At 48.7% G+C, this 15,790-nt stretch overlaps 1 protein-coding gene across 1 annotated transcript in view; it reads right to left on the bottom strand.

Moving 5' to 3' along the window:
- STAG2 (stromal antigen 2) overlaps positions 1-15,790 on the bottom strand; it is a 1,172,735-nt gene that overhangs the window by 545,804 nt on the left and 611,141 nt on the right. Inside the window, 1 exon segment of the mRNA XM_029607875.1 lies at positions 8,666-8,783. Coding sequence (XP_029463735.1) covers positions 8,666-8,783 — 118 coding nt within the window.

Genomic DNA, 15,790 nt, shown 5'->3' with positions numbered 1-15,790 from the left:
GGATAAACAGGAACGTGTCACTACGGTGCAGCAGGTCGTAATTTGCAGGGACATGGCTGCCACCTCAAATGCTTGTTTTAGTATGGCTTCCAGGCGCCGGTCGTGTACATCCTTGAGTGCCGCTCCTCCCTCCACTGGGATAGTAGTGTGCTTAGCGACCGCACACACTATGGCGTCCACTCTAGGGCACGCCAGAAGCTCCTTGGTTGCTGGGTCCAGGGGGTACATGGCCGATAAGGCTCGACCCCCTTTGAATGAGGACTCCGGCGCATTCCACTCCTGGTCAATTAGCTGTTGTGCGGCCTGTAGGAGAGGAAAATGGCGAGACGTCTGTCAAAGGCCCTCCAGCAGGGGGTTCATTCTAGCTTCCCCCGGGGTGCCTTGGCCCGGGATAGCGAGTTCCGATAGGCATTGGGATACAAGGTCCGGAAGCTCATCCTTTGAGAAGAAGCGTCTCATGGTTCGGTGTGGATCTGTCCCGAGGGAAGTTCTCCCTCCTCAAGGGGCTCGACTTCTTCCTCAGAGAAATCCGAGTGCCCGTAGGCGAGGCTTCTGGGTGGTGGGAGCCTGTGCCTAGGCCTCGAGTGTCCTGGGGCATGAGGGTCTTCTGGTGTCGCATATGGGGAGTCAGTCTGCATCTTGACAAAGGCGTGAATCCCCTTAAATAACTCTACCCAGGAGATCGATGCTGGTTCTAAGTTGAGGGGCGCCGGTTCCCTGGGGGTCCCCGTCTGTGGGGTGGACTCACTGGGGCCTGCTAGGTCCGGAGTGCCCCCTGAGGAGCTAGCACTGAGCCCTGGGTGGGACTGGCCCTGACCTGGATCTCCCAGGGCCTCCTCACAGTATGCGCATAGGGCGTCTGCTTCCTCGTTCTGTGAGACTCTGATGTGGCATGCTGGGCAGAGGCCTTGAGCTTTTATTCCTATTTCTGGAGGTGCCATTTCTGTGGACGGGCAAGCTCTTACGCGCTCCATTGCGTCTGATATGTGCGTGCAGGTGTGCGTCTAGCCGTAGATGTGCACGCTTGGATCGGACGGCGGGTGGAGCGGCGAACAAGGCCAAGATGGTGACGGCGAGCGTGTGGGCAATATGGCGACCTCCTTGGAGGGTCTCCACGTGGGCAGACCCTGGAAAAGCCGGGGCCTGGCCCTGCTAGAGCGGATCAACCCGGTGGCACAGATTCCGATCACCGATCTCTGCCCCTCCTCGATCTTCGGAAACCGGATTAAGTAGAAGATTTACACCTTACCTTGTCTTCGGCGCTTCCCGGTTTTGCTCCGGGCAGTCTCCGGCTGCGGGGGGAGAGGGCAAATACCTTCTTCGCCGCGCTCGAGGGGGTGCACCCGCTGCCTCTCAGCCACGCCCAAGAACGGGGGCTAAGTCCTCGCCACAATTCGGCCGCCGGACTAAGGCTGCCTCTATGCCGCGCCCGAGGATTCGGGGGCTAAGTCCCTGCCGCAAATCGGCCACCGGACCGAGGCTCACCTCCGAGGGACCACGGAAATCACCTCGGGAAACTCAACTGGGGGAGGGACCCAAGGGTATCAACGCAGGAGTGCGGCGCTCGTCTTCAGGTAGGTTTCTTCTTTAAATTTAGGTTTTGTTCTTTAAATTTTGGTCTAACGCTCTGAGAGCGTGCAGATAGTCCCTAACTGCTATGGAGATGGAAAATACTGAGGAGCTGCACTTCCTGCAGGGGTATATGTACTAGGGGCTGACGTCAGATTGAAATCTGATCCGTCTCCAACTGCTAACAGGAGTACACTATACCCATTGGTCCTGAGTCCATCTGCTACACGCAAGGAAAATTTATTTATTTAGATTTTTTTATATTCTGCTTTTTACACTTTTTTTTTAGCTCTTCAAAGTGGATTACATTCAGGTACTGGAGGTATTTCCCTATCCCCAGAGGGCTAACAATTTAAGTTTGTACCTGAGGCAATGAAGGGTAAAGTGACTTGCACAAAGTCACAAGGAGCAACAGTGGGAATTGAACCCTGGTCTCCTGGTTCATAGCCCACTGCTCTAACCACTAGGTTACTCCTCTACTGGTGCTAATGTCAAATTGAAATCTGTCTCCATCTCCAACTGCTATCAGGAGCACACTATACCCATTGGTCCTGAATCCATCTGCTACATGCTAGGAAAAACAAAATTAAAATGATGAAAAAGTTTTTGAGGCTATTTCTGAAGGAAAAGCCACAAGCTCACTCAACTGTGAGGCGAAAGCTCCGCGGAAAAAAAGACTAGAGGGACCCCATGTGGATGCGTGGTAGAGACTATGCTGGGCACATTCATTGTGCCTAGTCAAAGTTCCCAAAACTATGACTAAGTTTTCCGTGCCAGGCTCCATCCAATGTCACCCATGTGTAATGACTAACATCCTGCTTGTCCTAGGAGAACCTTAATTACGTTTAGCAGGTTTGTATACCAATAAATTGGAGACAATTTTAAAAAGCACAATACTTCATTGTAATGTATACCATTGTAATGGTAAAAAACTACAGTATTCTTCCTCTACATATCATTAAAGAAGAGAATTTGAACCAATCAGCTTGCTACACATCTCAAAATACCACACTCCATTTTCTAGGGACAAGGTAACTACTGCAAAGGAAAATTAGTTTCTTACCTGATAATTTTCGTTCCTGTAGTACCAAGGATCAGTCCAGACTGCTGGGTTATGCCTCCCCTCCAGCAGATGGAGTCAGAGAGAAAAACTGAAAGGCACCCCCTAGATATACCGGTGTGCCACCTGCAATCCCTCAGTATATTCAATATCAAAGCAGAAGGAACCAAATAATCACTTCCGCCGAGAATCAACCGTGTTAGCGCAACCACTGACTAGATCAAGTAGTAACATAGGATAAAGAGAGAAACAAACCTGTCACCCTATATATTAAACTAGAAACAAATGTAGAACAACTTACCTGTAGGTGTAGATCACTGCAAAAGAACGAGTGGACTCTCCTGAAAAACGACTTGGGCGGGCGTCTGGACTGATCCTTGGTACTACCGGAACGAAAATTACCAGGTAAGAAACTAATTTTCCTTTCCCTGTACGTACCAGGATCAGTCCAGACTGCTGGGATGTACCCGAGCCACCTTAAATGGGGTGAGACCATGAGAGTCCTGCTCGAATCACGCTGCTCGCAAAGGACCCATCCGACGGACCACAACAGGTGATCCGACCGCTGAAAGACATTAGTAACCTCCAAATACCGTAGGAGTACCCGGATATCCAAATGCCTCAAGTCCCGGCCCTGAGAAGACTGGAGTTCCTCCTCTGAAAAGAAGGTAATTCCACCGTCTGAGTAACATGAAAGGCCGAAACCACCTTTGGCAATAAGGAAGGTACGGTGCGCAAAGACACTCCCGACTCAGAAATACGCAAGAAATATGCAAGAACAGTTCCCTGCACGAAAGAGCTTAGAGCTCCAAAACACGATGTGCGAATGAAATGGCCACAAGGAATACAGTCTTGAGAGGTAAATCCTTCCCGGAGGCCCTCTTAAAAAAGGCTCAAAAGGGGCCATACAGAGACCACGGAGAACCAAGGTCAAGCTCCAGGAAGGACAGGAAACCCTCACAGGAAGACGCAAGATCCTAACTCCTCGCAAAAAAACGCGCAACCTCTGGGTGACATGCAAGAGATCAACCTTCAATCTTATCCCTCAAGCAACCCAGAGCCGCCACTTGAACCCTAAGAGAACTGTAGGCCAAACCTTTCTTCAAACCAGCCTGCAAAAAAACGGAAGGATGGGGCCCACCGAAGTCTGTTGTGGCGAAATCTTTAAGTCACAGCACCATGCGTCAAAGACCTTCCATACTCTAGCATAAGTAAGAGTAGTTGAGGATCCACACGCCCGAAGGAGGGTAGAAATAACCGCTTCTGAATAACCTTTCCTCCTCAACTGCCTCCGCTCATAAGCCAAGCCGCCAGACAAAAGCGATCCGCCCGATCGAAAAAATGCCTGACCCTGGCGAAGGAGGTGCGGAAGATGACAGACGCAATGACCCGTCCACCGCCAAATTGACGAGATCCGCGAACCGCAGGTGCCTTGGCCACTCCGGAGCGATGAGAAACACCAGACCCCGATGGGATCCTAATCGCCTTAATACCTTCACTAGGGGCCACGGAGTAAACACATCAAGGAGAACGTGAATAGGCCACGGAAGCACTAGCACATCTACCCCTTCCGATGCGTGCTCCCGCCTTCGGCTGAAGAAACGTGCCGCCTTTGCATTTAGTCGCGTCGCCATCAAGTCCAGGTGTGGTAACCCCCAACCTTGGGTTATGAGACACATGGCCTCGGCCGACAGCTCCCACTCTCCTGGGTCCAAGTGTTGCCGACTGAGATAATCCGCCTGAACGTTGACCACTCCTGCAATATGAGTGGCCGCGATGCGGGATAAATGATGCTCCGCCCAGGCCATCAACAATGACGCTTCGGCCGCAACCGGACGACTCCTTGTGCCCCCTTTCCGACCTATATATGCCACTGTGGCCGCGTTGTCAGACAGAACTCGCACCGCCCGACCGCGCACCATCGGGAGGAGTTGACGCAAGGCCAGACGGACCGCCCTGGTCTCCAGACGATTGATGGACCACATGGCCTGGCGAGGAGACCATGTCCCCTGCACACAGCCCCCCCAGCCGGATAGACTGGCTTCCGTTCTAAGCCTATCCCTTGCAGAAGATGGAAAGGGTCAGCCCCCAATCGAGGCTGGACCTGGCTGGTTCCAGTAATGGTAGCACCATGTCATAATGCTCTTTGCAAAGGCCACATATGCGCAAAAGCCCACGGCACCATCTCCAGAGTAGAAACCATATGTCCAATGACCTGTAACTAATCCCAGGCCATAGGTAACGGGAGATCCAACAGGTTCTGCACCTGTGCCATCAGGTTGATCCTTCGCTGATGTGGCAGGAACACCTTGCCTATCAAAGTATCGAATCGGGCTCCCAAGAACTCCAATTGTTGGGTCGGTTGCAGCTGGCTCTTTGCGAAGTTGACTACCCAACCTAGCGTCTGAAGTCGTTCCACCACCAACTGAACCGCCCGCTTGCACAATGCTTCTGACCTTGCCCGGATGAGCTAATCGTCGAGATAGGGATGGACCAGTATTCCCCGACGGCGTAGATATGCTGCGACGACCACCAGAACCTTGGTGTACACCCTGGGGGCAGTTGCTAACCCAAATGGGAGGGCACAAAACTGAAAAAGGTTCCCTAACACCATGAACTGCAGCTATCTCTGATGATGCCCCTGAATCCCAATATGGAGATACGCCTCGGTTAGATCCAAAGAAGCCAAAAATTCTCCCTTGTGGACGGCCGCAATACCAGACCACAGCGTCTCCATGCAAAAATGAGGAACTCGCAAAGCCTTGTCTACCCGCTTCAAATCCAAGAGCAGTCTGAACGTGCCTTCATTCTTTGGAACCACGAAGTATATGGAATACAGGCCCATCCTATCTCGGCCGGTGGGACTGGAGTTACCGCCCCCAGCATCCGCAACCGGTCCAAGGTTTGGGCGATAACCAGCTGTTTTGCCGAAGGACCGCATGGTGATGCCATAAAAAGATCTCGGAGTGGATGAGCAAAATCCAACTCGTAACCGTGACGCACCACGTCGAGGACCCACTGGTCCGAGGCTATCTTGACCCATTCCTCCCAAAACGCGCGGAACGGAGGAATGGGTCTGCGCACCTTCATTGAGTAGTCTTGTTGGGGGTAAAACCCTGTGAGGATCCCGACCTCTGAGGCCGCTGTCCCCGAAAGGAAGGAGCCCAAGATTGAGGCCTCGACACCTGCTGCCTCTGGGGGGAAGGAGCAAGCCCTCCCCCATACGGAAACGGCGCTGACCCCGCAGCCGACCCCTGGGATTCCCGAAGGATCGAAACTGCTGGGGCTCATCTCAGGCAACTTATAAACCTTGTTGTCAACTTTCTCTGAAGGGAAAAAGCAACTAAACATGACTTAGAAGAGGCAGCCGCCGCCCATCGACGGAGCCAAAACAGCCTCCTGGCTGCTACCGCAGAAGACATAGTACAAGCCGAAGTCCGCAGCAAATCACGTAAGGCATCCGCTGCGTAGGCGACCGCAGCCTCCACACAGTTGGTCTGCTCCGCTTCGTCCGGCGGAAGAACCTGTGCTGTAAGCAGTTGTTGAATCCAGCGAAGAGTGGCCCTCTGCACAAGTCTGCTACAAGCCGCCGCTCGGACACCTAAAGCCACAACCTCAAAGATGCGCTTCAATACGACCTCCTGGAGATCTTTCAATGCTAGTATGCTTGACCACGGCCGCGACCGCCGAATCCACAGAGGGAGACTTGAGAAGCTCCAAAGACTCAGACAGCAGGGGATACAATTTGTCCATAGCTCGGCTAACCCGCAAAGAAGCTTCTGGATCATCCCATTCCTTAGACACCATCTGGAACACTTTGGGATGGAAGGGATAGGTTTGCGGGGGGGAGACCGCAGCCCCGCCAGAGCCACATCCCACGTGGAAGCGTCCGCTTCCTGGTGCGGGGCCGAGATTTCCAACTCCTTCACAACATGAGAGCTTAAATAGCTTAGCTCGTCCTTACCAAACAAATGAAGGACTTGAGGGTCATCCCCTTCAACAGACCCTGACCGTCTACATCACCCGCACCTGGCACCTCCGGAAAGTCCAGAGCGGGATCCGGGTCCACCAGAACTCCCGCTCCCCCTGCAGACGAGTGCAACGAGCCCCCACTGTCCCCCGATCCAGTGCTGCCCTAGGGCTCTTGGGGGGGGGGGGGGGGGGTAGGACCATCCACCTCCCAAACTGCCTCAGCCTCCAAAACGCTTTGTGTATTAATAGCACAATTTTTTTTTTTTTTTTTGAGGAAAAAAGGAAACTGGCCCTTTAAATGCTTCCCCCTGCGGGTCGGGAGGGGGGGGCCCGAGGGTCTTCCTAATTGGGCGGGCTCTGCGGGCTTAGGGCCGGCGGCGAAGCAGGAGGGGAGTCTTCCTCCTCCGATTGTTTCCTTTGCCTGCCGCGTGCTCAAAATAGCCGCCGGCTTCCCTTCTGTGAGAGGCGGGGCAGATAACCGGGAACCAAGCACTCTCCATCGCTGCGCCGAAGAGGAAAGGAAGAAACGCTGCGGGCAGTGCTCGGCCCCCGAGAGGGTCCCTCGCCCCCGAGAAGACATCAGGAGCAGAGACCCCCTCGGGAGAGTCCTGCCCCCGCCCTCCCGCAGGCCGAAAACCTCGCAGGAAGGAGCAGGGAGAGAAGCTGCAGAAAAAGCGCGCCAAGGTAAGCCAACTGCCACAAGCTAGAACGGACGTGCTGGGTGAACCAGCCACCCCCCTCCGGAGTCCCGGGCTGAAGTGCGGCAGGCCGGGGCTGTAAGAACAAACTCACTGCCTGTCCCCAACAGGTCTTAAGTGGCTTCCGAACCTATGCTCTTTATTAACTTTTAACTTTTTTTTTTTGTGACAAAAAATGTAACTGCGACTGCTAAGCCCCCTTCTAAGCAAGCCTCTGGAATAAGACTACTGTGGGGGGAGGGTGACCGGCCCACCGGTAATCTCTCCCCCTGGCCCTACTGGGTCAGCTTAGATCCGGGAAAAATGGTCTGAGGGCATAGCCCTACAAGGTCTGCAAGTAACCTAGCCTTCACGCTGCGCGGGGAACATAACAGAACTCACTATTCCACTTTTTTTTTTTTTAATAGAAAAGGAAAGGAAACAAATTAGTTGGTCTAGTCAGGGAAACTTTAACAGAAAAAAACCTGGAAATCCCAGAAGAAATGCAGAAAGACCAGGACCGCAGGTTATGCCTCTCAATCTGCTGGAGTCAGAGAAAATACTGGGGGATCGCAGGTGGCACACCGGTATATCTAGGGGGTGCCTTTCAGTTTTTCTCTCTGACTCCGTCTGCTGGAGGGGAGGCATAACCCAGCAGTCTGGACTGATCCTGGTACGTACAGGGAAAGTTGCCATTATAAGGTCATGTTACTAATGTTTGACATTCTTCTTCTAAGAAGAAAACTTCTGACAGACAGAATTTGGATAATATACTCATGGGTGGGAGGAGGAGTAAATCTTTAAAAAAAAATGTTTTGCTTCATTAAACAAAATAGTAAACAATTTTTAATAAGTTCATAATTATGTATAACATTTAAAAGCTTATAAACTAGAAAGTTAACATAGACTGATGGCTTGTATTAAGACTCGTACACTATTTACCATGTAATTAAAAATATTTAAAACCCAGTCAGAATCATAACATAGAACAAGAAAACCATTTTGCAGCAGTGCAGAGTCATATTTTCTAATAAAACATTCCAAGTATTTTCTTGTCCCATGCCACACTTATACTTTCAGACAGCTGAAATTAACATTTAGTCTTTTCTTATAGTGCCACTGGCATTTAACTGAACACATTGGCATGTTTTACTAATATGTCTGAAATCTAAAATATGGAGCTAGTTTATTACTTTAGTGCTGCTAAGTGCTAATGTGTAGCCTCTAAGTTACCAAAAATGATTAAATAGCTGAACAAACTTTCTAGTGAAATCATGTAATTTAACTTATTGATCAGTGTAAAGGACGTTTACTTTTTTCAAACTGTCCTATTGTGTTTCAAAATCAAACACTACAAGGTATTCAAAGGTATTTTAAAATTCCTTACGTTCCTCTCCACTGAGTGGGTCTTCCAATAACAGACTGTTCATACATTCCCAATCCTTCAACAGGTCTGTAGCACAGTCCCACATGCTGTCCACAAGGTATGCAGCATGCTCATGCAACTAAAAGAAAAAAAATATATATATATCTATCTATGTAAATGTTTCCCACACAAGGAGCACACCATTCCAAAAATAGGCTATAAATCAATACATTGATATCCACTATAGAAGCTTAAGTAGAAATAATTCATTATTACATACTTTACGTTTGGTCAAAAATGAGTGAAGCACAAAGTGATCACATCTGGCTAAGAAATCCAGTCAATTCTTGAATTCTGCTTTTTCTCAGAATCAGTAGAAAAATACATTTAATGATAACTTTTGAGCTCCATTATACATATGCCTACACGTCCATTTCTTACATTTTTCCATAATGTAGCTCCCTCCTGCATTAATGAATTTGAGATGCTGGTGCTTAAGCAGTAAGGATTAGCAGAAAGGTCTAAGGTACTCCTGGGGGAATTCCGTGCAAAAAAATGTAAAATTCTGCACACAAAAACTTAAAATTCTGCAAACTTTATATTGGTCAGAACACCACAATTTTCATGACAGTTTTTAAGTAATTACATTTTAAATTAATACAGAAAAGATACAGAATTTAAAAAATTTTGAGCAGAATTTCCCTAGAAATTCACTGTAAGAGTGTTCCTTCCACTCACTCTCCCTACTCCCCTGGCCACTTTGCCTTTCAGGCCCCAACTCCTCCACCTGCTAGTGTGTCCCCCATCCCATCTCTAGCCTCAACCCCTTCCACTCTATCACCACTCTCAGAGTTTGACCCCATTCTCAGTACTGCCCCTCACATAGGCTCTGTCCCTCCCTCTCTCACACGCACACACACATCTTCATACAGGCTCCCTCACTCTCTCACACACACCCATCCCCTCATACAGGGGCCCTCTCCCTTGCATACACACTCACACAAGTTCCCTTTCTCTCTCATGAATACACTCTCACATAGGCTACCTATGTCTTTCTCTCACGCACCTCTTCACACAGGCTCTCTCTCACACATACACAATCCCTTCACACAGGCTAGCATCCTTGCAAACACACAATCCCTTTTTCATACACACCAGCTCCCAATCTCTCACACACATACACACTCCTTCACAATCTCCTTATATAGGCTCCCTCTCTCTGGCACACTCAAGTACCGCCCCTGCTTACCCCTCCCTGGCCTCTCACCAACCCCCCCCCCCCCCATCCTCCTCTCTCACGCTCCTGTTCATCCCCTGTTCTCTCACCTCCTCTCCCCTCACACATTCATTCTCACCGGGGCCATCCCCTTCGCCATGAACAGCATATGCTCCGTTCGCAGCAATCCAGGGCTTTCTTCTTCATCGCAAGCGAAGTGCATCCCGTGACGGCCTTCCTCTTTGCCACGAACGATGCGTGCTCTGTTCACAGTGTGGTAGGATCTTCCTCTTTGCCGCGAATACGCACCGTGACCTTCCTCTTTGCCACAAACGGTGCGTACTCCGTTTGCGGCATGCCGGGGTCTCTTACTTTTAATGGGTGTCCTTCTGAAGACACACATGGGTGACATCTTGATGACGCCAAACACTGTTCCCTCTAAAACTGTAGGATGTGTGCATGCACACAATTTGTGAACATTACGCACCCAGGAAACATAGTCGGCCGAATTTTAAAAGGGTTATGCACATAAGTTATGCGCGTAACCCTTTTAAAAACCCCCTGCGCACCGAGCCTATTTTGCATAGGCTCGGCGGCACACACAAGCCCCGGGACACGCATAAGTCCCAGGGCCTCGCAAGGGGGACGTGTCGGGTGGGCGGCGCAAATTTCGGGGCATTCCGGGGGTGTGGCGCCGGCCCGGGGGCATGGTCAAGGCCTTCGGACCAACCCCTGGGTTGGGTAATGGTGCGCCAGCAGCCAGCTGGCACGCGCAGAGTTATGCCAGCCTCCGGCCAGCGTAACTTTAGCAACAAAGGTAGGGGGAAGGTTTAGATAGAGCCAGGGGGGTGGGCTAGGTAGGGGAAGGGAGGAAAGGTGCGGGGGAGGGGGGGGTGGTGGTGGAAGGAAAGTTCCCTCCGAGGCCGCTCCGATTTCAGAGCAGCCTCAGAGGGAACAGGCAGCACGTGCAGGGCTCGGCGCGCGCAAGTTGCACAAATGTGCACCCCCTTGCGCGCGCAGACCCCGGATTTTATAAGATACGCACGGCTACGCGCATATCTTATAAAATCCGGCGTACTTTTGTCGCACCTGGTGCGCGAACAAAAGTATGCGCGTGCGTAGATTTATAAAATCTACCCCAGTGTGCACAAGAAATCCAGATGTTTACATTATACTGGCTTTTAACTCAGCTTATTTCTAACACTGGAATCAAACAATTGTCAGAGATTTCTAGGAAATTCCTAGGTCTCTAAAAAGCATGTGAGCTAGTTCCCAGGCATCATCAGTTTCACTGCATGCCTCAGTGCTGAAATTAAGCTAACGAGCTCAAGTCCAGAAGGGGAGGAGGGAAGGTATGAGTGAGTTGTGAATTGCTGTCTTCAGAGAACATCCACTACAGATAATCAATTTCATTTCCTCCTAAAAGAGACAATTCACTTAAGTGTCACAAACAGCACTCCCCTGCTAAGAGGAGTTTCCATGGATAACACCATAGTCATCCACCTTGGAGTCCTCTTTGACTCCTCTCTCCCCTTCTCTACACGTATCCAAAACACTGTTAAAACGTGTCCTTTCTTTCTTTATAATATTGCCAAAATCTGTCCTTTCCTTTCTGAACACACTATCAGAACCTTATCCACTCTCTCATCTCCTCCTGCTTAGACTATTGAAACCTGCTCCTCGCAGATCTCCCGACAAGCCATCTCTCTCCACTGCAATCTGTCCTTAATTCAGCTGCGCGACTTATCTTTCACAATAGTCGATATGCTCACATAACCGCACTTCTGAAGTCACTGCATTGGCTCACTATACTCTCCAGTATACAGTTCAAGGTCCTCTTTCTCACCTACAAATGCCCAAATGCCTTCACTCTGCAGCACCTCACTACCTCTCCTTTCTTATCTTCTCTTTACACCCCTCCCTCCCTCAAGCACACTGCTCCTCAAACAAGTCACACCTATCCATGCCCTTCTCCTCTGCCAATTCCAGGTTCATGCTTTCCACCTGGCTGCTCCATGTGCTTGGAATAGTCTTCCTGAATTAGTGCGTCAGGTTCTATTTTGCCATGTTTAAATCCCTTCTAAAGACCCACCTTTTTGAAACTGCTTTTAAATCTTATGCCTGATTGTCTGCTTTTAGTTTTAATTAACTTTCTTTTATTTTAACCAAGTTTCTTGTCCTGTATGTTGTATTATATTGTAAGCTCTGTAGACAAGCAGGGACTGTCTTTTTGTGTGTTTGTACAGCACTGCATATGTTGTGTAGCGCTATAGAAATGTGAAGTAGAAGCAGCAGCAGTAACAATAGCAGCAGTAGTAGTAGTGGCTATCCTCAAAAGAAAAGGGAAATAAAAAAGCCAACATGGTAAAATAACTGTTTTTAGTATTTTTAAACCCCATTTTTTTCTTCTTTTTATCCACAACAGAAAGATAACCTGAAATCATAAAATAAGCTGGGGGGAGAGGGGGCTGAAGAGGGGCTCTAAACCCCAAAAGACCTTGAAAAATGGATTGTCCAAACTTGCTGTTACATCAGATCTCACTGTCTAAACCAGGGGCTCTCTGGACACACCTAGTCAGTCAGGTTTTCAGGATATCCACAATGAATATGCATGATAAATCTGCTTTTGATGGAGGCAGTGCATGCAAATCTCTCATGCAAATTCATTGTGGATATGCTGAAAACATGACTGACTAGGAGAGTCCTGGGGTCTGGGTTAAGAACCTCTGGTCTAAATAGCAATGCTATGTAAAAGAGTGGTCTGAGCTTCATCCTGCAAACCTCTTCAATAGATGTTAACCTTTGATAAGCCACCGATGAGGCCTGATGTCATGGGCCTTGACATGGCTTTCCAAGGTCAAACTTACTTAGGCATAAGCAAACAATATACAATTGGCTATCTAGTTATGACAAGCTTTTCTTGGACACAGCAATTTCAGACTTGCTGGGGCAAACACACCCCAAAAAAGGTCTTTAGTTTGCTCTAGACAGAAAGTAACAGCTTTCTTGCAACCCAAGTTGTGATGGGTTCATTCATCTTTAGTGCCATATGGCCTGGGAAAAATACTGGAAGGACAACTGATCAACTGAATTAGCAATCGTTCATGACCTTAGGAAAAAACTGAAGATGCATGCACAGCACCACTCTATGATAATGAAATTAAGTATACGGTGGATAAATTACTAGTGCCTGAAGCTCTCTGACACTATGTTCAAGTGATCACCACCAAAAAACGCTACCTTCCAGGTCAGATACGTTAGCCCACAGGAAGCCAGAAGCTAAAAAGGAGCTTTCATCAGCTAGGGTAAAACCATACTGAGGTCTCATAACACAGCAGATGGCTTGATGGAAGGCCTCAAATGAAACAAGTCCCACATGATTCTTACAAGTAAAGGGTGTACAGAAATAATTTCTTCTAAATAATAATGATATGAGCCTAGTAAGGCAGTATACCCTAACAGAGGTGGTTCTGAGTCAAACTCAGATATGTTGAAGCTATTCAACCAGTTATTGTGTAAGGACTTTTCTCTCATACCAGATAGCAAACCTCATCCATTATCAATCATAAGACCTTCAAGTTGACTCCTTCTGAGAAGCCAACAGCATTTGAGACATTAAATCAAAAGAGATGGCAGGAATGTATTACCATGCTCTCAACATTTAAGCCATGAGAGAAAGGGATTAGAGACTAGGCTAAAACAACATTCCTTGGGTTTGCAATACTAGATTTTAAAATGTCCAGATTAATTGGTTTCCTATCTTTTAAGAGTTATGCATCAAGAAATCAAATTTGTCCTGGCTAAGAGGGGTCTATTAAAATCAGAGTCCCATTTAATTAGGTACTCTGCATTATTCTGATCATTTTTTTGTTAAAAATAGAGTGTTATCTCCCTGTATCTAGAATGGTAAACACCTGTTATCGATCTGCTCCTCCAGAGGGGAGGAGTTAGCAATCTGTTATAAATCTGCTGCTCGGAGTAGTAATCTGTTATCGAGCTGCTCCTGTAGAGGGAGGAGTCAGCAATCTATTATGGATCTCCTCCTGGAGAGGGAGGAGTTAACAATCTGTTATCAATCCCTGGTGCTAGGAGTAGCAATCGGTTATAAGTCCGCCAGGGAGTTAGCAATCTGTTATGGATCACCCTGTCAAGGGAAAGAACTAACAACTGTAATACTCTGTAGGTGGAGTTAATGATGGGTGGTGGGTTGGCTTCCCACAGAGTGGCAATCTGTATAATACCGCTCTAGTAGTGTAAGGAATGAACACTTAAAGTAAACTGGTGAATCCCTGGGCCGATGGCAGATGACAGCGCCACCAGGAGGATATCCTGAGAGGGACCACCGGCTAGGCTGGAGTATGGAGACAAACACAGATAGTTCTTTATTAGACAGGAAGTAGAACCACCAGAGGTGGCAGTAGTGAGCTGATGTGCCCGGCAGGGCTGAAGTCCCTCAGATACTGGAATTGCAGTCTCTGGGTTGCAGAGCTGTAGAGAGAGACTATAGGTAGTGAATAGACAGGGTATGCTGGATACATAACCAGTAGTAGATGATACACTCACAATTGTAGATATCTGTAATGGCATCTCTGCAACAGAGAGTCTTCAGTATATTCAGGAACAGGAGCCATAGGCGAGTACTGGTTCCTATGTGCAGTCTGGAATGAGAACTCACAATATCTGTGTATGAGATGGCTTCTGGAATAGAAGAGTCTTTGCAGGGTTTTAGAAACATAGGCCCTCATGGAGCGAGTACCGGTTCCTACTGCAATCTATAATAGTAATTCACAAGATATAGGTATATGATAGCTTCTGCTATAGAAGAGAGTTTGAGAAGGGATTAGGAACATGGGCCCTCGTGGAGCGAGTACCGGTTCCAATCTGCAATGACTAACGATCTCTGTACCTGCGATAACGTCTTAGACAGAAGGGAGTCTTCGGAGATTAGGAACATAGGCCCTAGTGGAGCAAGTACCAGTTCCTATCTGTAATAGAACTCACAGTGTTCACGTCTGCGATCGCTTGCAGATAGTAAGTAGTCTTCTGAGCATTCAGGGACGTGGGCCCTCGTGCAGCGAGTACCAGATCCCGTCTTAGCAATCTGAAATCAAGGAGAGCGGGGCCCCCGAGGAGGGGGTACCCCTAGGTAAGTTGGTGGAGGCAGAGCAGTGGAGAAAGAATTCCCCTTGCTAACTCGATTCGAGGTTGCAAGCAAGACCTTTTAAGCTAGAAGTGGATGACGTCACTATGGGGGACGCCCCCGAGGTTCGCGCCCTTGCAGGTACAAACTCTGGAGCGCGCGCACCCTTACGTCATCAGGAACATGGTGGATCCGCAGCGTCAGGCCAGCCTGGGGATTCCAGGAAGTACGGCGAGGAGAAGCCGCGGCAGCATCTGTCCGTCAGACCCGAAGGGAGTCGCCACTAAGGTAGAGAGGGTGGAGCGAGGGCGAGAACAGGCACGAACGCAACACCACCCCCCCTCCCCCCCACAAGTCTTACATAAGTTAACCCTGAACCCTCTCTTCAGAATTTTAAAAAGTACTAATGGACTACACAACTACAGGCAGTAGTCTCAGCATCAAAGTATGAACTACTGGCTAGAAATGAATAATTAAAAATTAACAAAGTGGTACATATGAAAAGTAAACAATAAATAGAAAAAGCAGAGTTGCTTACCTGCAACAGGTATTCTTCAAGGACAGCAGGATGTTAGTCCTCACACATGGGTGACAACATCCGATGGAGCCCAGCACGGAAATTGCTAACCATACATCCACGCGGGGACCCCTCTTCAGTTTTATAACAGAGTTCGCAAAAAATAAATAAACCGAGAGAAACCCAACTCCGCAGGGTGGCAGGTGGGTTTCGTGAGGACTAACATCCTGCTTTCCTTAGAGAACACCTGTTACAGGTAAGCAACTCTGCTTT

Source organism: Rhinatrema bivittatum, chromosome 6 (assembly GCF_901001135.1).
Source record: "Rhinatrema bivittatum chromosome 6, aRhiBiv1.1, whole genome shotgun sequence".
Lineage (NCBI taxonomy): Eukaryota > Metazoa > Chordata > Amphibia > Gymnophiona > Rhinatrematidae > Rhinatrema > Rhinatrema bivittatum.
Note: the sequence above shows the minus strand (reverse complement) of the source record. Positions and strands in the feature narration are given on the sequence as shown.